Source organism: Salvelinus namaycush, chromosome 9, assembly GCF_016432855.1.
Source record: "Salvelinus namaycush isolate Seneca chromosome 9, SaNama_1.0, whole genome shotgun sequence".
NCBI lineage: Eukaryota > Metazoa > Chordata > Actinopteri > Salmoniformes > Salmonidae > Salvelinus > Salvelinus namaycush.
Window position 1 is genome coordinate 27674028 of NC_052315.1, and position 25349 is coordinate 27699376.

Consider the following 25349-nt stretch of genomic DNA (forward strand, 5'->3'; position numbering starts at 1 on the left):
ATTCTCACTGTTGTCCTGTCTGCTCTTGTTTTTCCTCCCAGTTGAATTACAATTCACACATTTGCATCTTTGAGTCAGTGTTAGAGACAAGCCAAAGACCCACCTCACCCACAATAAAAGCTGTCTTTGGCTCACTACTATGTCTCCCACTCTCCCTGCAGTTGTCACAACCTGGCTCTTAGATGGTGACAAGCGAGGGAGTCCACGTAGGCAGTTAAGGAGTAACACAAATATTTAAATAACACAAAGTATAAAACTACAAAGGCAAATGAACCTGTGAAGTGTGAAAGTAGGCATGTGGGGGGTGTAATGGAGAAGCATGGATGAAGGTAAAATGTGTGTCAGTGTTAAAGGGTGCACCTAATCAAAAAACATAATCAACCAGATAAAAACAAAATAGTGCTTGTGGAGAGAGCCAGGACTGGGCACCAGGAACTTTTCTCCTAGTTGATCCCAAACTCATGTGCAACTTGTTGCCTCAACTTAAATCAGAACCACCTGTCCCTAATCTGCAAATGAAAACACAAACTGAGGCAGGGAGAGTGAGGGGGGCATAACACCCCCCTCCCATAAACATCAGGGACTAACAACGACCCGGGAAAAAAACCCACACAAATACAACTGATCAAAAACTATAATAAAGATTCAGACAATTCTTTACAAACCATAAAAAGGTAAGAGGCCCACCGGATGCCCATGACCCCATCCAACCACGGTACCTGGAAGCAACAATTTAAGAGAAAGAAATGGAGACCGAGAGACAGGAGAGCAGAAGCCAGAGCAACAGGAAGGACAAGATAAACCCTGTACAGACCACCAACCGAAAACACACAACAAAGGCATCCGAAGATCTATTAAATCGGTGCATGGGAAAGTACATCCACAACTTTTACATCCAAATGGAACGCCTGCAGGAACAAACACCAGCGCATAATCCTGCGATTTGGGGAAAGCATGGTGTGTAGGAAAAAGGTTGTGGTCAGTGTAAACCACAATAGGGACCAGACCTGAACCCACATATACCTCAAAATACTGCAATGGCCAGATTACGGCAAGGGCCTCCACCACAGCTATTTCTCCTGAAAGTTTATCAGTTGAATTATTCTAACAGGATGTTCAACACCTGCTTGAAGCGACACAGCACCTGCCTCCACATATAGGTTGAAAGGCTGTTCCAATCATGGGGCAGCCAACAGGGTCAGAGCTAAGAAGCAGTTTCACATTTTCTCAAGCACTGACAGCAGGAAGTCCAGATGAAATCAGCCCTCTTCAACAGATCAGTCAGGGGTGCTACAAACGTGGAGAAGATAAAGCAAACCCCCGATAATACCCAACCATACCTAGGAAGCGTCGCAGCTCCTTCTTGGTGGTGGAAACAGATTGTGGCCAGTTTAGCACGCACCAGGAGAACACGACCCTGCCGAGGTAGGTCGCGGTTTCCTGGGCAAACTCACGATATCATTAACAGGCATGTACTTCATCCGAGTCCAGGTGACGTAGGGTCTCCAATGACACACAATAAAAACATTGTTTAATGGGGACAGCATCCCCAATATCAATATCATGCCATGCCAAACGTATACGAGAAGGTGTGTCAGCAAACAGACTGAAAATCAGTTAACTCTGCTTGACAATTAGACAGGTGACCCATCAACTTACAACACAATATACCATCAGGGCCTGGCACCCCCTCTTCACACTGCCACTATGTTAAGGTGGAGTGGCTGACCTCAGATCAACAGATTCCACCAAAAGAACAGGACTAACCACATCAGTTTTAGCACAGTTCTGATTTAGCCAATTCAGAAGACAAACAAGCATAATAGGGCTTTAACAAATTGACATGGCAGAGATGATTCACCTTCCTGCGCTCAGGGGTAGCAATCAGTTAGATCGGACAATTGGCAAACCACAGTGTATGGGCTGCTGAATTTGGCCTGAAAAGGAGAAGTGACAATGGGCAGCAGGGCCAGAACCTGGTCCCCTGGACAAATTTGTCACGGCTCAGCACGCCGGTCAAACAAACTTTTCATCCTCAACTGAGAGGATGAAATGGGCTGCCATTTCACAAGATACATACAACCTGTGTCAGAAAACACAAAAATTACAAATTTGGGGGAGGCCCAACCAACCTTCCAATCCTCTAATACAGTAAGGGGACCACACACAGCATGACCAAAAACAAGGTCATTAGGACTGAACCCAGTGCTTTGTGATAGTTCTTTAACAGAGAGTAGCAACCAGTGTAACCTCTCTTCCCAGTCACGTGTGTACTGCACTGAATTAGAACGTAACAGTGACTTCGAAGTCTGATGAAACTGCTCAAGGGCCACTTGACTCTGCGCATAAGCATTGGCCTGATTATGTTTATAAGCAATTGTAGCAAGACTGGTGCAAATATGTGAGACGTTGGAACCCTGATCGCTCTGAATCTTAGGTATTCCAAAAATTTTGAACACCTCCGGGAATCTCTGTACGTTTTCATCAATAATCCCTACATGGGATGGGGTATGAGAAACCACCAGAGGAGATATATCACGCCAGACACGACTGCCGGCTACGTTTTTACCCAAAATCACATGAACACCGTCAACGGGCAGAAAGGGACGCACCCCAAGGGAAACCATAGAAGTTCAACTTTGTGCAAGGGTACAGACAATGTGTTCAAACCTAGCCCTTGAATAAGGACACTGGTTACTGTATCTGTCTCCAGAGAAAAAGGCAGAACAGACTCCAAAACAAACAATTCAGAGGCACCAGTGTCTCGCAGAATCTTTACTGGCACATCACTTCAATAGTGAAACATAACCGTCTGTGACCAACGGCGAATAACCAGTACAAAAAGGTTTGGACAATTTTTGAGCTTGCGCAACAGGATTGACATGAGGAACAGGCACTGCTAACACAGGTTTTAAATTTGTGCTGGCCAAGCTGCTGTCCTTTTTACCAAGGACAAGACATTCATTCTTCCAGAGGCCTTTACCTTGACAATAATTACAGATTTCACTTACATCATTCTGTCCACATGTACCACATTCGGATCTAGATGGAAATGCGTCATTACCAGAACCAAAGGAATTTGCTGACTGAAATCCACTTGAACTGCTCCTCTGCCCCCAATCTCACATACGGGACCCTCCAAAACTGCCTTTGTGGGTCAGCATGTACTCATCTGCCAAAACAGCAGCTTCAGATGCAGTCCTTACTTTGTTCATTTATATAGGTAGCAAGACAATATGAGAGATTCTTTAAATTGTTTAAGGACAACCAGGTTGCACAAATCTTAAACTAGTGACTTGACGCAGTACACTAACAATTGAATTGAGTTAACAAATCCTGTGAAAACTCAACATGGGACTGTTTTTCACCATTCTTCAACGTTCTGAAACGCTGTCGATATGCTTCAGGGATCAACTCGTAAGCATGCAGGACAGCAGCTTTAACCTTCACATAATCGTCACCATCTGTAGCACTAAGATGAGTAAGCCTCCTGAGCCCTACTGGTCAAAACACACTGTAGCGTCAAAGTACGGTCTGCTACACTTTCAATTAAGATTAAAAAAATAGATCCTGATCCTTTTCAGTAAATTTAGGAAACAGGAGATTACCAGCAACATCAAAAGGCGGAGAATGACCAAGGGAAGAACATCCCATTGGGGAGCTTGAGTAGACATTCTCAAAATAAAATTTACCTGAAAGCTTGCCTTCTGACAAGTTCTAACCGCTGATGTTGCAACAGTTTAGCTTGTTCCAATCCCGCTACAACCTTCCCAAATCAAGTTATTTTTACTGTTTCAACCTTTCCAGATTTTTGTCATGATTTAGCTGCAATAAAACTCATTTTTCTGCTCAAACCAGTACTAGACACAATTGGTACATACAATACAGCTGGACTAGGTTCACTCAATTCTGCCTTCACTGTATCCTTCACTGTATCCTAGAGATGTTTGTCACTAATCTCAGCATGACAATACTCACTCAACTTCAAAAGCTTTTCCTTTGTAAACTGCATAAGTAACTCTTCAGGAGCACGGACAAAATCCTCAATAGACGCCATAATGCTACTACCAACTGAACAGAGTAGTAGCCCAAACTTTTAACTGCCCTAATGAGCACAAACTACAGAAGTACATAGCTGACTTAACAGTGCAAAAACAGGTGTATTACTTAAGTTCCCAAATCCTATTGTTAAACTTAACCCTAGTTGTCGGTGGCATTGTGGCAGGTATTGTTGCACTAGCGCATGCTGGCACAAAGGAGGAACCAGCTCGCTGGTAACCTTGAGCCACAGATGTGCTCCGGAGACAACTGCTCTGGCCACGATCATCACACAAAAACAACAAATGACGCACAACGTGCTCCCAGTGGGAATACACTGCTATACCTAACAGGGGGAAAGACCAAAGCTCTGGGCAATGACTTATGGCTGCCTCAACTTCACTGTCATACATTGCAAAGACAACTCACCTCCACAATCCAATGACCCAACAGGGAACAGAAAAGTGTCTAATGACAGTACAGGAAGAGACTTCATGGTCTTCTTACCACTGATGCACCAAATAAAAACGTGTATTAAATAAACAAGTCATCAAACTAATACCTTAGAAGGCAATCTATAAAACAATTGGTGTGATTAAACACAACTGCAAAAAGGTCAACATGTAAGTCCCAATATACAATAGCGCATACAAATGGCCAAATAGCCATACAGGCTTCTGGGACAATACCAGAACTAAGCAAACCATAATACACACCAAAGAGTCACCAGTTACCATACATACATGGGATAACATCAAAATAGCTTAGGCAAGATCCCGGACGAGCCCCCATTTGTCAACCTGGCTCTTAGATGGCGACAAGGAAAGGAGTCCACACATTGGCAGTTAAGTAACACAAATATTTAAATAACAAAGTATAAAACTACAAAGGCAAATGAACCTGTGAAGTGTGAAAGTAGGCATGTGAGGGGTGTAATGGAGATGCATGGATGAAGGTAAAATGTGTGTCAATGTTAAAGGGTGCACCTAATCAAAAAACATAATCAACCAGGTCACAAAACAAAATGGTGCTTGTGGAGAGAGCAAAAGAGAGGCAGGACTGGGCACCAGGAACTTTTATCTCCTAGTTGATCCCAAACCCATGTGCAACTTGTCACCTTAATGACCTAATCAGCTCCACCTGTTACCAATCAGCCCAGCCCAGCCCAGCCCAGCCCAGCCCAGCCCAGCCCAGCCCAGCCCAGCCCAGCCCAGCACAGCAGCCTGTCAGAATTCCCATCAGACATCCCTCCTGCTGTTTATAGAAGAACTTCCAGTTGTCCAATTAGTCTGGCAGAAAAGACAAAGAAAAAGGCATTTGAAGAGCATCAGATCTACAACATTGAAATGCATTGACAACATGCTCAGATAAACGTTATGAAGTATATATTAAAGTAAGAATGTATTCATAGAGATATTTTTATTCATATCCCAGGTGCAGGAGTATTCATCTTCATCTGTTTACACTTACAGTAGGCTCTGCCTTTCTTTGAAGTTTCTTGAGACCCTATGTCGATCGTGAAACTACACCAATTTAAATGATAACACAAGCATGCCTTTAGCTGAGGAATGTGATTGTCTGTGCTCATCCCTGCATGTGGCCATTGGCCACACCATGATGGGGTCAACAAGAAAAGACAAGGTCAAATCAGATGGTGTCTGCCTGGGAGTGGTCAGTGCTCTGTGCTGACATTTTGGCTGAGGTCAACCGGCAGGGGTTGTCTTTTAAAATACCCGGGGCCACCTGATGCAAACGTTTGTTAAATCTGGCAGGTGTAGATTAGAGCCTTTGTCCCACCAACATTCTCGCAGCTCTGTGAGATCTGTTTCCTTTGTCGTGTTTGAACTGGTTGAATGTAGATCAAGGTCTTTATCACTCTCATGAGAACAGTGAGACCTTTGTGTCCTGGAGAATATAATACTTTTAACCCAATGTGCCACCTCAGAGATCAATGTGCAAAGGAGCCAGAGAAAGGGAGAGGAGATGGTGACATCACCACAAAAAAACATAGTAGTTACATAATCACAGAGGACAATGTGGCATATGTCATAAACTGATGAAAGCAACAAGATAAAAGATATGTTATTGGAAGTGAAGGTACAGCTGCTTTGTAAAAAGGAAGGCAAAGTTTAGAGGAACGACAGCATGTGGATGATGCCAAGTCTGTCAGCTCATTCTGAGTCATACTATCCAGTCATCCAATTAACCTCTAATATTTTATACACTTATCATTGATGCAGCACTTTGTCTGCTTATTTACATACATCATGTCCAGTAATTGTCTATCATAGTGCTAGCTACACACAACACATGAAAACATTTTTGATAGGAACTACAATATTTCTCATGTTACCTGTGTACTGTACAATGTCACAGTTAATATATTTTCTCCCTCACCCTTACAAAATAAAACACATAACAAAAATCTTGTGAAAAAAAATGGTTTTATTTTTTCCCTAGATTATTAATGTGCTTTTTGTAAGGGTGAGGGGAGAATATTAAATGATGTTATCATAAAAATATTTAAAAAATATATATTGTTTTGCATCTGTTTACATGAATTTGTTCTTGCATTTCAAAATGATTTCCTGCCAATATTTTGTTTTGCTCTCAGTACTGTTGGGTTTATTTATTGCTTTCAATATCATTAATTTTGTTTGCAAGACTAAGAATCTTTTTATTGAATTCAGAAGTTTTGTTTGATATTAATGAATGGCACGAAAGTAACTCATTCACAAGAGGACTGCACCATATAATAACACCATTACTCTAATAAAGGTGTTTAAAGCGGCAATCCTTCATTGAAACATTAACAAAGTGTCTCCCCACCACAGTTTTGGTAAAAAGCTGAGGGATGGAGCTCGAGAAATGCAAACACTCTCAAATCCATAGACTATGCTATGGTTGCAAGGACTGCCCATCCATGCTATCAAAATGATAGTTTTAACAATGTTTTTAGGCTATACAGTGTTTGTTTACATTTACTTTTGCAAACATTGGAGTAAAACAAGCTTATATGTTTGGTTCTGATGGGGCACAACAGTTGAACTAAGCTCATAAGAGATTTATAGGTTATATTATTCAAGAATCAATGGGTACATGTCATTATTTATAAGTCCAAAAATAGATGTAGCAACTAAGGATTGCCCCTTTAACAGACAGTGACCTTCATACAGCAGAACTACATTCAGTGGCCAGTTTATTAGGTACACTCATCTTGTACCTGGTCAGACCCCCCTTTGCCTTCAGAACAGCCTGAATTCTTCGGGGCATGGAAACGCTGCTCAATTGGTATCAAGGGACCTAATGTGTTTCAGGAAAACATTCCCCACACCATTACACCATCGCCACCAGCCTGTACCATTGACAACAGGCAGGATGGAGCCATTGACAAATGTTATTTGTCACATGTGCCAAATACAACACGTGTAGACCTTACTGTGAAATGCTTACTTACAAGCCATTAACCAACAATGTTTTAATGTTTTAACCAACAATGTTTTGCAGTTTTAAGAAAATATTTACTAAATAAACTATAGTAAAAAAAAAAAAAAAAAAATGTAACACAATAACAATAATAATGAGGCTAAATACAGGGGGTACCGGTACCGAGTTAATGTGCGTGGGTACATGTTAGTCGAAGTCATTTGTAGATGTAGGTAGAGGTAAAGTGACAATGCATTGATAATATGCCATCAGCATGACGTAACAGGAACCGGGATTAGTCGGATCAGGCAATGTTTTTCCACTCCTCAATTGTCCAGTGTTGGTGATCGAGTGCCCACTGGAGTCACTTCTCCTGTTTTTAGCTGGTGTGGTCGTCTGTTGCAATAGCCCATCCATGAAAAGGAGCAACAAGTTGTGTGTTCCGAGATGCCGTTCTGCACACCACTGTTGTACTGCATCATTATTTTCCTGTTTGTGGCCTGCCTGTTAGCTTGCACCATTCTTGACATTCTCCTTTGACCTCTCTCCTCAACAAGCTGTTTTTGCCCACAGGACTGCCGCTGACTGGATGTTTTTTTGCTTTTCACACCATTTAAAAATATATATATATTTAACACTTATTTTACCAGGTAAGTTGACTGAGAACACATTCTCATTTACAGCAATGACCTGGGGATTAGTTAGAGGGGAGAGGAAGGGGGATGAACTAGCCAATAGGAAGCTGGGGATGATTAGTTGGCCATGATGGAATGAGGGCCAGATTGGGAATTTAGCCAGGACACCGGGGTTAACACCCCTACTTTTATGATAAGTGCCATGGGAAAAGTGCCATAAGTGCCATCGGTAAACCCTAGACACTGTCGTGCATGAAAAGCCCAGGAGGACGTCCGTTTCTGAGATACTGTAACCGGCGCGCCTGGCACCAATGATCATACTTCGCTCAAAGTCGCTTAGGTCAGTCGTTTGCCCATTCTAATGTTCAATCAAACAGTAACTGAATGCCTCGATGCCTGTCTGCCTGCTTTATATAGCAAGCCACGCCCTTGTGACTCACTAACTGTAGGATCGAATCATTTTCGGGAACAGGGAGGTGTACCTAATAAACTGGCCACTGAGTGCATGTCACCATTTGAACGTGATCCATTAACCTACCCCCAGAAAGTGTATGGTAACACTTTATTCTGTCCACTGTTCCGTAAATGTCCCGCAAAATCGTTCCCTTGTCACGCATTTGGGCTTTTTAGATGTGGTCACCCTGGTGGAATTCCACCGGTGGAAACATTGCTACTGTGACATGTTAACACCATCTTTTCACATGTGAGGAGAATAACATATTTTAACCCCAAATGTGAATCTGCAATTTCACATATGAAAGTGAGATTTTCACATATGGCATTTTCATGCATGTGAATCTGCAAATTTGATTTTCAAATTTGATTTTCAAGTGAAAATGCAATTCACATTTTAGGTGAAAACATGTTGTTATCCTCACATGTGAATAGTTGGCGTTAACATGTGAACTCAAAGTAATACATGTGAAAATATGGTTTTAAATGTGAAATTTAAGTTCAACATGTGAAAACTGCTTGAAAATGTGATTTTCATATGTGAAACTGCAAACGTGACATGTCTTTTTGTAAGAGCAGTCACACAGACTAATATTATTTCTCGAATCAGGTGTGTGCACTGAAATAGTTTACTGCTTCATGTTTTCAATAATATGTTTAAAAATATTTTCATTGAATCCATAGTGAGACACTCACAAATGCAAGACTACACATTTTCTCTTTGCTGTAGTATTTATACAATGCAGTAGAAGGTACAGTAAATGTATGCACTTGCAATAGTGGTACATTTACAAAGCACTTAACCCTTACTATTTTATACAGTACATCTTTTCTTCTTTTAGAGTATTTGCATAGCTGTATAGCTAAGCAAGGCTAAATGTTTGCACAAAATAGAGTAGTTGGGATCCTTTCACAGCATAAACAAATTTGGACACTCAATTCAACTATCCATAAGTATACAATATACATTATCAACAATATTCAGTGTAATGTAGAGGAGCTCCTTCTTACCATGTTTGATAATCAATTACATGTACATTTTATTTGATCACTGTATTGGATGGCAAGACATGAAATACACCAAGGATGTACTCAGAAATTTGAATGTGACACTGTCAATTACATTTGAAAACAGTTGGATCAATTCTTATTTTGTCTCAAACTAATAATATAGCATGAAAGAGAGGTGTAAGGTATATACAAATATACACGTATACATGAGAATGGAATGTAGTTGGTCACACAATACTGTAGGAGGTGTGGAGAAAACAGGAGTGAGACATATTTCATAGGAAAGAGACAACTTTCTTATTATGAAAAATACTTATTCCATTTGAGGAAAAAAATAGAAGAAGTGTATCTTAAAAAATAAACTGGGTCAGGAAAGTGCCACAAACCTCGTCCCTAGGCTAATTGCGTCCAAGCATTGGAAAGAAGTTTCTGGTGAACGAAAAAAAGTGACACTGACATTGTACATAACGATGACATTTCAAAGTGAAGGCTCATAACTGTCTCAATAACATTGTAACAAGATGAAATAAACATTTTTACATAAAACAAATATAATGATGAAATACAGAATACAAATTCATATATAAAACATCAATAATTATCACAGTTCGGTTATGAATTGGAAAAAAGTCAAGTAAATATTTCCAGTCCCCAAACATATTCTAAAGATATCAATATAAACATTCAAAACCTCTACATGAGGATTTTTGCAACACCTTGCTAACAGTTCTTCTCACAACTTCATCTACAACTGCTTAACCCAGCTGAATAACACAATAAGCATATATTTTGTATGTCTGTTTAAGTTAAAGCTAATAGCTTTGCTGCTTGCTATTTCCTTACCAATGTATTATCCAATGTGTTCATTATGAATATATCTGTTTAAATATCATTACTGGTTCAATGACATATTCAGAGCTGAAACCATTTCGGGGACTGTGTAAAGTAAGAGTAAGTACAGAGTAGAGTTGTGAGGTTACCATTACTACTGTGTTTCAGGTCACATTTTGCACATTATATTCACAGTACTGCAGGTGGGAAAAAATGCTGTTGGCCAGAGATGCTCCCATCTCATTGGCGGTTCTAGATATTTCCATATACAAGTCATTTTAGAGGAATTTCAGTTGATAAAGAATGGAGGAAAACTGAGCATGGATGCAAAGAACCAAATATAATCAATTGAAGTTGAGACACTGAGTCAACATGGCCATTTGGCTTATCACGGTTGGGTCACAGATTACTGGCTTTTCAATTAGCAAGGGTCATTGAGACTTCCTTTCTTTTCCACTATCCCAGTACATTTCCAAACAGTAATAGACTTCCCAGAGATGTAACTCAGACCTCCTTTCAGAATGAAGATTTTTCTCCCGTCTTAATCTTTCTGATATTTTGTTGAAAAGACAAGCCAAGAACCATCTTGGCCCTGTGAGCATGTGTAATATTAGGAGCTTAATATTGTGTAAACACTGAGCAGCAACGCATGGGGCATAATTCAACACCAAACCAGATATTCATGGTTTCACTTTGGTCCATGCAATAACAACTGTAGTGAGCATGTCATTCCCAAAGCAGGGGGTCCCCATTAAGCATGGTCCTACACCCTGTCTGCATTCATTTCAGGTAAAGCGCTATTAATCCATTTATCTGCCACCTCCTTGTTACTATATGTGGTCCCTCACTTAGACACCCAGGCTCCGCTTCTGCTCAAAGTATGCATCAAACCTGGCCATGGCATACTCCTGTGGACAGACAGAGGAAAGAAAAATATTGGAACATTTGCACAGAATGGATTTCAGACAACAGATAAAGAGAAAGAAAAGGTATATATACTGTATATAGTTCAGCATAGAAAGGAAATATAACAGCGATAATCATTCTCAGACACATTCCCAGTGGTTCTCAGTTATCAGGTTGCCCTGACCATGGAAAATACTTGTGTATAGTTTCAGAGTAGTCTGTGAGACCAAACATGGCAAGGAACACACTGGCCTTAGAATCTTAATTTGACCAGTATTGTCATAGCAAAATAAGCCTGCAGCAACAGGATAAGAACGTTTAGTCCATAATGTTGCACGATTGGTGGTTAGGCTAGTAGCTGGACAATAGTAGGATATATGAAAAGTACAATACTGTTTTCACTGTGTTAGTGCAGGTTTTCAGTGAATGTATGTAAATCATGAAGCTCATCTAAATATCCTGTCTTACAGATGTAGGATCTTAATTTGAGACAGTTTGCTACAGCAGGAAAATAATTCTGGAGCAACAGGAAACTATTATGTGGATTCTAAATATTGGACATTTTTTGTAGGGGTTGATACATTTATTATTAGGACAAATCAAGTCTGACATTCCTTTTAAACCTCAAATACACAACACATTTGCATTTCCTGCTGTGTTGGGAAATTCTCAGCAACAAAAGAGTGATCAAATTAAGATTCTACATCTGTATATAACATACACCACTGGGAAAAACTGGTTGAATCGATGTTGTTTCCACGTCACGTCAACAAAAAAATTCAATGTGATAATGTCGAATCACCGTGGAAAACTGATTGGATTTGAAAAAAAGTAATCAACGTAAGTGAACTTAGTCTTTCTTTCACCCAACGTTTTAACTAAATCCAAAGACATTGTGACATTTTTTGTTTTTTGTTGACTTCACCTTGAATTCACGTTAGTTGACAACTCAACCAAATGTAAATGAAAACTAAACATTGAACTGTGCCCTGTGCGACAATTCTCATTTATTTATATTTTGTTTGAGGGAGAATGGCTGTTTTGTTTATATCACAAATACAAATGCTTAAAACAAAAGCATGACAACCAGATAATGGACACCTACCATGTACCCAAACTCAATGGTGGAGATTCTCGCCTGAATCATCGACCACAGACCCCAGAAGAAGTGCGAAGCCAGAGCAAACCTGTGTAATTACCAACAGGCAAATGTTTCAATAAAACCGTGGACAAGCACATTGACAGTATGGTCCATTAAACATACAGCTGGGTGAACTGAGCAAACCTTTGGTCCACAGCAACGGCCACATGGAAATATGCTATTTCATCACTACTGGACTGATTCCAGGGTTATATTTCCCAGGGAGCATTTTACAGTAACCAAGAGGCCCAGTCTTATTGGTTCATTATTGTTATGATTTACTGCTGCTCTCTCAACAGGAGGCCATTATAAGTACTAAACCACAGGTATCCTCAGATTTGTAAAAAAAAAAAAAAGAAAAACACTAAATCAACTTGTCCTCATATGTCCTATGTGGTTCAGTTGGTAGAGCATAGTGCTTGTAATGCCAGGGTTGTGGGTTTGATTTCCATGTGGGAACAGTACAAAAATTGTATGCATTGTAAGACACCCTGGATAAGAGCATCCGCTAAAATAAAACATTTAAATAATGACTCATGAGGTGTAAATACTAACGTGGGGCACTGTCTGATACACAGTGCCCCACATTCAAGAGGAATGCCTTGGCCTGTCTGATACACAGTGCCCCACATTCAAGAGGAATGCCTTGGCCTGTCTGATACACAGTGCCCCACATTCAAGAGGAATGCCTTGGCCTGTCTGATACACAGTGCCCCACATTCAAGAGGAATGCCTTGGCCTGTCTGATACACAGTGCCCCACATTCAAGAGGAATGCCTTGGCCTGTCTGATACACAGTGCCCCACATTCAAGAGGAATGCCTTGGACTGTCTGATACACAGTGCCCCACATTCAAGAGGAATGCCTTGGACTGTCTGATACACAGTGCCCCACATTCAAGAGGAATGCCTTGGACTGTCTGATACACAGGGCCCCACATTCAAGAGGAATGCCTTGGACTGTCTGATACACAGGGCCCCACATTCAAGAGGAATGCCTTGGACTGTCTGATACACAGGGCCCCACATTCAAGAGGAATGCCTTGGACTGTCTGATACACAGTGCCCCACATTCAAGAGGAATGCCTTGGACTGTCTGATACACAGTGCCCCACATTCAAGAGGAATGCCTTGGCCTGTCTGATACACAGTGCCCCACATTCAAGAGGAATGCCTTGGCCTGTCTGATACACAGTGCCCCACATTCAAGAGGAATGCCTTGGACTGTCTGATACACAGTGCCCCACATTCAAGAGGAATGCCTTGGACTGTCTGATACACAGTGCCCCACATTCAAGAGGAATGCCTTGGACTGTCTGATACACAGTGCCCCACATTCAAGAGGAATGCCTTGGACTGTCTGATACACAGTGCCCCACATTCAAGAGGAATGCCTTGGCCTGTCTGATACACAGTGCCCCACATTCAAGAGGAATGCCTTGGACTGTCTGATACACAGTGCCCCACATTCAAGAGGAATGCCTTGGACTGTCTGATACACAGGGCCCCACATTCAAGAGGAATGCCTTGGACTGTCTGATACACAGGGCCCCACATTCAAGAGGAATGCCTTGGACTGTCTGATACACAGGGCCCCACATTCAAGAGGAATGCCTTGGACTGTCTGATACACAGTGCCCCACATTCAAGAGGAATGCCTTGGACTGTCTGATACACAGTGCCCCACATTCAAGAGGAATGCCTTGGACTGTCTGATACACAATGCCCCACATTCAAGAGGAATGCCTTGGCCTGTCTGATACACAGTGCCCCACATTCAAGAGGAATGCCTTGGACTGTCTGATACACAGTGCCCCACATTCAAGAGGAATGCCTTGGACTGTCTGATACACAGTGCCCCACATTCAAGAGGAATGCCTTGGACTGTCTGATACACAGTGCCCCACATTCAAGAGGAATGCCTTGGCCTGTCTGATACACAGTGCCCCACATTCAAGAGGAATGCCTTGGCCTGTCTGATACACAGTGCCCCACATTCAAGAGGAATGCCTTGGCCTGTCTGATACACAGTGCCCCACATTCAAGAGGAATGCCTTGGACTGTCTGATACACAGTGCCCCACATTCAAGAGGAATGCCTTGGACTGTCTGATACACAGGGCCCCACATTCAAGAGGAATGCCTTGGCCTGTCTGATACACAGGGCCCCACATTCAAGAGGAATGCCTTGGCCTGTCTGATACACAGGGCCCCACATTCAAGAGGAATGCCTTGGCCTGTCTGATACACAGTGCCCCACATTCAAGAGGAATGCCTTGGCCTGTCTGATACACAGTGCCCCACATTCAAGAGGAATGCCTTGGCCTGTCTGATACACAGTGCCCCACATTCAAGAGGAATGCCTTGGCCTGTCTGATACACAGGGCCCCACATTCAAGAGGAATGCCTTGGACTGTCTGATACACAGGGCCCCACATTCAAGAGGAATGCCTTGGACTGTCTGATACACAGTGCCCCACATTCAAGAGGAATGCCTTGGACTGTCTGATACACAGTGCCCCACATTCAAGAGGAATGCCTTGGCCTGTCTGATACATAGGGCCCCACATTCAAGAGGAATGCCTTGGCCTGTCTGATACACAGTGCCCCACATTCAAGAGGAATGCCTTGGACTGTCTGATACACAGTGCCCCACATTCAAGAGGAATGCCTTGGACTGTCTGATACACAGGGCCCCACATTCAAGAGGAATGCCTTGGACTGTCTGATACACAGGGCCCCACATTCAAGAGGAATGCCTTGGCCTGTCTGATACACAGGGCCCCACATTCAAGAGGAATGCCTTGGCCTGTCTGATACACAGTGCCCCACATTCAAGAGGAATGCCTTGGCCTGTCTGATACACAGTGCCCCACATTCAAGAGGAATGCCTTGGCCTGTCTGATACACAGGGCCCCACATTCAAGAGGAATGCCTTGGCCTGTCTGATACACAGGGCCCCACATTCAAGAGGAATGCCTTGGCCACTTCAACTTGGGGCCCTTACCTGTTGACTTCCACAAACAGCTCCTCTTTGAGTTTCATCTGATCTTCAGTACTCAGATTCTGAAATCCCTGGTCAGTCTCTGACAGGTAGCTTCCAATGAAATGCAGCTGCAAAGAGAAACATCACAAGGTTATTAGATGGCTTTTGCCTAAAAAGCCACCCATTCAGATTCAGAGGACAAAAAGCCTTAATTTTGTCATCCTTACTCACCTGTTGGGCTTTAGTGGGATAATTCTTTGAGTTGACATGGAAAAATGGGAACTTGTCATTTGTGTAGTCATACATCCATTCACAGAAGTGGTTTCCTATGTCGAATCCCCTGAAAGAACAAAATATGTAGAGAAAAAAATAACATTAACAATGATATCACATTGGCCACAGCAGTCCCGCCTGTAACACCAGATACGTATCTTATAAGCTTATTTTCACTACAAAGGCTGGTGCGGAAAGCTCACAGGGTCGGATTAACAAATCATAGGCCCAGGGGCTTTGGTTTTTTATTAATCAGTTACACAACCAAGGCAGGGCCCCCCAGTTACCCACGTGGGCCCCCTACATCCTCTCCTCCACCATCTGATGATTAGTATAGTGGAAGTAGGGTATCTACACTCATTGATAGTGGGTTCCTGTGGTTGGAGGTTGCAGTAAAAAATTTAAAAAAGTCTCTGCATCAAGGGCCCCCATAGGTATTGGGCCCCAGGGCATCAGCCCCTGTATTATTCAGGCCCTGACAGCCCAGTACATCACTGGTACTCCCTGTATATACAGCGCCTTCAGAAAGTATTCAGACCCATTTACTTTTTCCACATTTTGTTATGTTACAGCCTTATTCTAAAATCGATTCAATAAAACAATTTGCACAATCTACACACAATACCCCATAATGACAAAGCAAAAACTGGTTCAGAAAATGTTTGCACATTTGTTAAAAACGAAAAACAGAAATACCTTATTTACATAAGTATTCAGACCCTTTGCTTTGAGACTCGAAATTGAGCTCAGTTTCCATTGATCATCCTTGAGATGTTTCTACAACTTGGGGTCCACCTGTGGTAAATTCAATTGATTGAACAACATTTGGAAAGGCACATACCTGTCAATATAAGGTTCCAAAGTTGACAGTGCACGTCAGAGCAAAAACCAAGCCATGAGGTCGAAGAAACTGTCCGTAGAGCTCCGAGACAGGACTGTGTCGAGGAACAGATCTGGGGAAGAGTACCAAAACATTTCTGCAGCATTGAAGGTCCCCAAGAACACAGTGGTCGCCATCATTCTAAAATTTAAGAAGTTTGTAAACACCAAGACTCTTCCTAGAGCTGGCTGACCCAGCAAAACTGAGCAATCGTGGGAGAAGGGCCTTGGTCAGAGATTCCGATGGTCACTCTGACAGAGCTCTAGAGTTCCTCTGTGGAGATGGGAGAAGGCCAACCATCTCTGCAACCCTCCACCAATTTGGCCTTTATGGCAGAGTGGCCAGACGGAAGCCACTCCTCAGTAAAAGGCACATGACAGCATGCTTGGAGTTTGCCAAAAGACACCGAAAGAATCTCAGACCATGAGAAACAAGATTATCTTGTCTGATGAAACCAAGATTGAACTATTTTGTCTGAATGCCAAGGGTCACGTCTGGAGGAAACCTGGCACCATCCCTACGGTGAAGCATGGTGGTGGCAGCATCATGCTGTGGGATGTATTTCAGCGGCAGGGACTGGACATCTAGTCAGGATCGAAGAAAAGATGAACGGAGCAAAGTAGTGAGAGAGATCCTTGATGAAAACCTGCTCCAGAGCACTCAGGACTTCAGACTGAGGTGAAGGTTCACCTTCCAACAGGACAACGACCCTAAGCAAACAGCCAAGACAACGCCGGAGTGGCTCTGGGACAAGTCTCTAAATGTCCTTGAGTGGCCCAGCTAGAGCCCAGCCCGGACATGAACTCGATCGAACATGTGAAAATAGCTATGCAGCGATGCTCCCCATCCAACCTGACAGAGCTTGAGAGGATCTGCAGAAATGAATGGGAGAAACTCTTCCAAATACAGGTGTGCCAAGCTTGTAGCGTCATTCCAAAGAAGACTTGAGGCTGTAATCGCAGCCGAAGGTGCTTCAATAAAGTACTGAGAAAAGGTCTGAATACTTATGTAAATGTGATACATCAGGTGTTTTTATTTATATAAATTTCTAAAAATTTCTAAAAATTATTTTTTATTTAACCTTTATTTAACTAGGCAAGTCAAACGGCCTCCTGCGGGGACGGGGCTGGGATTAAAAATAAATATAAAATTAAAATATAGGACAAAACACACATCACAAAAAGAGAGACACCCGAACACTACATAAAGAGACACCACAGATAGCAAGATGGCGCCGACAGAGATGGACGCCTCGCTTCAAGTCCTTTGGAAACTATGCAGGAATTTGTTTTTTAATGTATTATTTCTTACATTGTCAGGCCAGAAAATCTTAAGTGTTATTACACACAGCTGGGAAGAACTATTGGATATACAGTTGAAGTCGGAAGTTTATATACACCTTTACCAAATACATTTCAACTCAGTGTTTCACAATTCCTGACATTTAATCCTAGTAATAATTCCCTGTCTTAGGTCAGTTAGGATCCCCACTTTATTTTAAGAATGTGAAATGTCAGAATAAAATTAGAGAGAATTATTTATTTCAGCTTTTATTTCTTTCACCACATTCCCAGTGGGTCAGACGTTTACATACACTCAATTAGTATTTGGTAGCATTGCCTTTAAATTGTTTAACTTGGGTCAAACATTTCAGGTAGCCTTTCACAAGCTTCCCACAATAGGTTGGGTGAAGTTTGGCCCATTCCTCCTGACAGAGCTGGTGTAACTGAGTCAGGTTTGTAGGCCTCCTTGCTCGCACACGGTTTTTCAGTTCTGCCCACAAATGTTCTATAGGATTGAGGTCAGGGCTTTGTGATGGCCACTCCAATACCTTGACTTTGTTGTCCTGAAGCCATTTTTCCACAACTTTGGAAGTATGCTTGGGGTCATTGTCCATTTGGAAGAACCATTTGCGACCAAGTTTTAACTTCCTGACTGACGTCTTGAGATGTTGCTTCAATATATCCACATAATTTCCATCCTCATGATGCCATCTATTTTGTGAAGTACACCAGTCCCTCCTGCAGCAAAGCACCCCACAACATGATGCTGCCCCCCCCCCCCCCCCTTCACAGTTGGGATGGTGTTCTTCGGCTTGCAAGCGTCCCCCAAACATTACGATGGTCATTATGGCCAAACAGTTCTATTCTTGTTTCATCAGACCAGAGGATATTTCTCCAAAAAGTACGATCTTTGTCCCCATGTGCAGTTGCAAACCGTAGTCTGGCATTTTTATGGCGGTTTTTGAGCACTGGCTTCTTCCTTGCTGAGCGGCCTTTCAGGTTATGTCGATATAGGACTTGTTTTACTGTGGATATAGATACTTTTGTACTTTTTTCCTCCAGCATCTTCCCAAGGTCCTTTGCTGTTGATCTGGGATTGATTTGCACCAAAGCACGTTCATCTCTGGGAGACAGAACTCGTCTCCTTCCTGAGAGGTATGAGGGCTGCGTGGTCCCATGGTGTTTATACTTGCGTACTATTGTTTGTACAGATGAACGTGGTACCTTCAGGCATTTGGAAATTGCTCCCAAGGATGAACCAGACTTGTGGAGGTCTACAATTTTTGTTCTGAGGTCTTGGCTGATTTCTTGTGATTTTGCCATGATGTCAAGCAAAGAGGCACTGAGTTTGAAGGTAGGCCTTGAAATACATCCACAGCACCTCCAATTGACTCAAATGATGTCAATTAGCCTATCAGAAGCTTCTAAAGCCACGACATAATTTTCTGGAATTTTCCAAGCTGTTTAAAGGCACAGTCAACTTAGTATATGTAAACTTCTGACCCACTGGAATTGTGATAAGTAAAATAATCTGTCTGTAAACAATTGTTGGGAAAATTACTTGTGTCATGCACAAAGTAGATGTCCTAACCTACTTGCCAAAACTATAGTATGTTAACAAGAAATTTGTGGAGTGGTTGAAAAACAAGTTTTAATGAGACCAACCTAAGTGTATGTAAACTTCTGACTTCAACTGTAAGAGCAACGTCAACTTACCAACATTACGACCAGGAATATGACTTTTCTGAAGCGGCTCCTTTGTTCAGACCTCCACCCTGGACATTGGATCTAATCCCAGAGGCCGACCCAAAACAATGTCGTCGCCGCAGGAGAGGCAGACGGAGTGGCCTCCTGGTCAGACTTAGAAGGTGAGCACACCACCCACCGCTTCCAAGCATTTAGTCACCAATGTCCGGGCTCTAGACAACATTGTGGACGAAATTAGGGCACAAGTTGCCTTCCAGAGAGACATCAGAGATTGTAACATTCTCTGTTTCATGAAAACATGGCTCACTCTGAATATATGTTGTCAGAGTCGGTACAGCCACCGGGTTTCTTCAAGCGTCGCACCGAGAGAAACAAACATCTCTCTGGTAAGAAGAAGGGCGGGGATGTATGCCTCATGATTAACAACTCATGGTGTAACAATAATAACATACAGGAACTCAAGTCTTTTTGTTCATCTGACCTTACATTCCTTACAATCAAATGCCGAACGCATTATCTCCCAAGAGAATTCTCTTCAATTATAGCCACAGCCGTGTATATCCACCCCCTCCCCCCCAAGCAAATACCTCGACGGCCCTGAAAGAATTTCACCGGACTCTATGTAAACTGGAAACCATATATCCTGAGGCTGCATTTATTGTAGCTGGGGATTTTAACAAAGCTAATTTGAGAAGAAGGCTACCTAAATTCTACCAGCACATTGACTGGACCACTACTGCTCTAACTTCCACGATGCATACAAGGCCCTCCCCTGCCCTCCCTTCAGCAAATCCGACCACAACTCCATCTTGCTCGTACCATCCTACAGGTAGAAAATCAAACAGGAAGTACCCATGACGAGAACCATTCAACGCTGGTCTGACCAATCGGAATCTAAGCTTCAAGATTGTTTTGATCACATGGACTGGAAAAAGTTCCGGGAAGCCTAAGACAATAACATCGATTTATATGCTGACTTGGTGAGTGAGTTTATTATGAAGTGTATTGGAGCTGTTCTACCCACTGTGACTATTAAAACCTACCCCAACCAGAAACCGTGGATTTGACGACGGCATTCTGGCAAAACTGAAAGCGTGATCCACCGCATTCAACCATGGAAAGAGGTTGTGGAATATGTCCGAATATAAACAGTGTAGTTATTCCCTCTGGAAGGCAATCAAACAAGCAAAGTCGCAATTCAACGGCCCAGACACGAGATGTATGTGGCAGGGTCTACAGGCAATTACGGACTACAAAAATAAAACCAGCCATGTCATGGACACCGACGTCTTGCTTCCAGACAAGCTAAACACCTTCTTTGCTCGCTTTGAGGATAATACAGTGCCACCGACGCGGGCCGCTACCAAGGACTGCGGGCCTCCCCGCTCCTTCTCCGTGGCCGACGTTAGTACGACATTTAAACGTGTTAACCCTCGCAACGCTGGTGGGCCAGACAGCATCCCGAGCTGCGTCCTTAGAGCATGCGCAGACCAGCTGGCTGGTGTGTTTACAGACATTTTCAATCGCTCCCTATCCCAGTCTGCTGTCCCCACATGCTTCAAGATGGCCACCATTGTTCCTGTACCCAAAAAGGCAAAGATAACTGAACTAAATGACTATCGCCCATAGCACTCACTTCTGTCATCATGAAGTGCTTTGAGAGACTAGTCAAGGATCAAATCACCTCCCCCTTACCTGCCACCCTAGACCCACTTCAGTTTGCATACCGCCCCAACAGGTCCACAGACGATGCAATCGCCATCACACTGCACACTGCCCTATCCCATCTGGACAAGAGGAATACCTATGTAAGAATGCTGTTCATTGACTACAGCTCAGCATTCAACACCATAGTACCCTCCAAGCTCATCATTAAGCTTAAGGCCCTGGGTCTCAACCCCGCCCTGTGCAATTGGGTCCTGGACCTTCTGACGGCCGCCCCCAGGTGGTAAAGGTAGGAAACAACATCTCCACTTCGCTGATCCTCAACACTGGGGCCCCGCAAGGGTGCATGCTCAGCCCCTTCCTGTACTCCCTGTTCACCCATGACTGTGTGGCCATGCACGCCTCCAACACAATCATCAAGTTTGCAGACTACACAACAGTAGTGGGCTTGATTACCAACAATGACGAGACAGGCTACAGGGAGGAGGTGAGGGCACTCGGAGTGTGGTGTCAGGAAAATAACCTCTCACCCAACATCAACAAAACAAAGGAGATGATCGTGAACTTCAGGAAACAGCAGAGGGAGCACCCCCTTATCCACATCGACGGGACAGTAGTGGAGAAGGTGGAAAGTTTTCAGTTCCTCAGCATACACATCACAGACAAACTGAAATGGTCTACCCACACAGACAGCGTGCTGTTGCGCCTCTTCAACCTCAGGAGGCTGAAGAAATTTGGCTTGTCACCTAAAACTCTCAAAATTTTACAGATGCACAATCGAAAGCATCCTGTCAGATTGTATCACCGGTACGGCAACTGCACACCCTCAACCGCAAGGCTCTCCAGTGGGTAGTGCGGTCTGCACAACGCATCACCGGGGGCAAACTACCCTCCCTCCAGGACACCTACAGCACCCGATGTCACAGGAAGGCCAAAAAGATCATCAAGGACAACAACCACCCGAGCCACTGCCTGTTCACCCCGCTATCATCCAGAAGACGAGGTCAGTACAGGTGCAAAAAAACAGCTTCTATCTCAATGCCATCAGACTGTTAAACAGCCATCACTAACATACAGAGGCTGCTGCCAACATACAGACCAAAATCACTGGCCACTTTAATATATGGATTTAATAAAGGTATCACTAGTCACTTTAAATAATGCCACTTTAATAATGTTTACATATCCTACATTACTCCTCTCATATGTATATACTTTATTTCATACCATCTATTGCATCTTGCCTATGCCGTACGGCCATCACTCATCCATATATTATATATTTATATGTATATGTTTATATCTTATATCTTATTCCATCCCTTTACACTTGTGTGTATAAGGTAGTTGTTGTGAATTTTGTTAGATTACTTGTTGGTTATTACTGCACTGTCGGAACTAGAACCACAAGCATTTCGCTACACTCGCCATAACATCTGCTAACCATGTGTATGTGACAAATACAATTTGATTTGACCTAAGATAACAACATACCATGGCAGCAACACATGAAAACACAGCATGGTAGCAACACAACATGATAACAACATGATAGCAACACAGATTGATGAGGGGAAAAAAACAATTTAATAAATTGTAGAATAAGGCTGAAGCCTAACAAAATGTGTAAAATGTCAAGGGGTCTGACTACTTTCTGAAGGCACTGTAGCTTCATTCTTATGTTTTATTTATATTGTGTTTCTATTTTCTTCTTCTGCATTGTCGGTAAGGGCTTGTAAAGTAAGCCTTTCATTGTATGGTCTACACTTGTTGTATTCAGCCCCTGTGACAAATACGTCTGGTCTACACTTGTTGTATTCAGCCCCTGTGACAAATACGTCTGGTCTACACTTGTTGTATTCAGCCCCTGTGACAAATACGTCTGGTCTACACTTGTTGTATTCAGCCCCTGTGACAAATACGTCTGGTCTACACTTGTTGTATTCAGCCCCTGTGACAAATACGTTTGGTCTACACTTGTTGTATTCAACCCCTGTGACAAATACGTCTGGTCTACACTTGTTGTATTCAGCCCCTGTGACAAATACGTCTGGTCTACACTTGTTGTATTCAGCCCCTGTGACAAATAAGATTTGATTTGACTTATTGCCACATGTATTCAGGATTATGATTCCTTGGGCTCTTTCCTTGCTTGCCCAAATGAAAACTAGACCTACAGTAAAATGTTCCCATAGCAAAGGAAGAGACGTTCTCACAAAGGGAGTGAAAATAGGTAGCTCTTTGCGAAGGGAATCACAGTTGCTGTGGAAACCAGACAAAAGGAACAACTTGGAAGCTAAACTCCATTCCAACCTTTCTCTACCCGTGGCTGCGGCAATATGGGTCAGTGTTGAAAACCTGTACAGTTCAAGCCCTTTCAAGCGAGCCACACTAGCTGCCAATGAACCCGACTTGGAAGAAAAACAGTGGGAAAACAAACAAAATGTGTGTCTAATATGGGCCTCCTTGGACTTTTGTCATTGCGTACAGATGTCCATTAGACTTAATCATTTTTTATTATGAGCACCCAGCTTCCTAAACATGATCTATGTTTTACCCTAGAGCCCCATACAATCAAAGCTTTGGGGAGGACACAGGAGATCCCAGTGAAACCTGATCCGGCTTGAGAATGAGGAGCACGTGTGGGGACGTACAATGACCATGAGAGAGCCTGAGGGTCAGGACGGGGGTGGGCTGTTTTGACAGTACTAACTTAGCTGTGAGCCAAGGCCAACAACAGTGAAGGTCCTTTCCGAGAAATGGGGCACTCATGAATTCCACACTTTACAAAAAAACTCAATACTAAGTGGTACAGGAAAAACTACAGTAAAAGACTGGATGGATTGTTTGGTCGGTCTAGCTGGCTTGTTTACATGATAAAATAAGACTCGGAAACCCAGATGTTTTGGATCACAAATATGTGCGGCTATGTTCTTGTCTTAAATGTTGTAAAAAACATGATAAATACAAACTACCTGGGTAAATTCCTTCCATCCCTCTCTGTGTTACAGCAGACATTAAATACGATTTACATTCTGCAGAGAAAGTGTCACCTTGGACAGACAGTGTGGCCAATGTTTACTGCTGGATCTAGCTCCTTTTCTGAGGAATGTGCTTCAGCTCTCAGAAACCCAAAGAAATGCTGTACATTTGTACATTCAGTATACATGTTTTGTCTTTGACTTGGAAGTAAAGGGGATGATTACAGTAATAAAGGGGATGATTACAGTATGCACTAGGGCCTGAGTTACAGACCTGTAGTTATAACTGCTGTATTCAAAGTCAATCAGCATGAGCTTCTGTCCGTCAGAGCCCTCACGACCACTGAGGAGCAGGACATTTCCTAAAGGATGACAGGAATAATTATTACACCACACACATGCACACAGTACAATACCTTGTATTTAAAATACTATCTTCACTAGCTTTACACAAAGCAATACTATGCCTAAGATCCTTACCCTCTTGACAGTCATTGTGGCAGAAAACAACAGGGGAGTGAGTGGAGTCCAGCAAAGATCTACAAAGAAAAACAAGCCATATTTCAGCAGGTAAGAAGCAGAAGTTAGAATGCATTTGGAAGTATTCAGACCCCGTGACTTTTTACACTTTTTGTTACGTTACAGCCTTATTCTAAAATGAATTAAATCGTTTTTTCCCCTCATCAATTTACACACAATACCCGATAATGACAAAGAGAAAACTGTTTTTTAGGTATGAAATGTCACCTTAACATAAGTATTCAGACCCTTTATTCAGTACTTTGTTGAAGTACCTTTGGCAGCAATTACAGCCTTGAGTCTTCTTGGGTACGATGCTATAAGCTTGGCACACCTGTATTTGGGGAGTTTCTCCCATTCTTCTCTGCAGATCCTATCAAGCTCTGTCAGGTTGGATGGGAAGCGTCGCTGCATAGCTATTTTCAGGTGTCTCCAGAGATTGGGTTCAAATCCGAGCTCTGGCTGGGCCACTCAAGGACATTCAGAGACTTGTCCGAAGCCAGTCCTGTGTTGTCTTGGCTGTGTGCTTAGAGTCGTTGTCCTGTTGGAAGGTGAACCTTCGCCCCAGTCTGAGATCCTGAGCACTCTGGAGCAGGTTTTTATCAAGGATCTCTCT

General features: G+C 42.7%; 1 protein-coding gene across 2 annotated transcripts in view; it reads right to left on the reverse strand.

Annotated features, from left to right (window-relative positions):
* Positions 1-9271: 9271 nt before the first annotated feature.
* The window catches only part of LOC120053923 (choline kinase alpha-like), a 32667-nt gene continuing 16589 nt past the window's right edge, over positions 9272-25349 (reverse strand). For both annotated transcript variants that reach the window (XM_039001237.1, XM_039001236.1), the window contains 6 exons: positions 24695-24753; positions 24489-24576; positions 15657-15765; positions 15447-15553; positions 12406-12487; positions 9272-11302 (listed from right to left, as the gene is read on the reverse strand). In XM_039001237.1, coding sequence (XP_038857165.1) covers positions 11243-11302; positions 12406-12487; positions 15447-15553; positions 15657-15765; positions 24489-24576; positions 24695-24753 — 505 coding nt within the window. In that variant the 3' untranslated portion in view covers positions 9272-11242. The remainder of the gene's footprint in view (positions 11303-12405; positions 12488-15446; positions 15554-15656; positions 15766-24488; positions 24577-24694; positions 24754-25349) is intronic.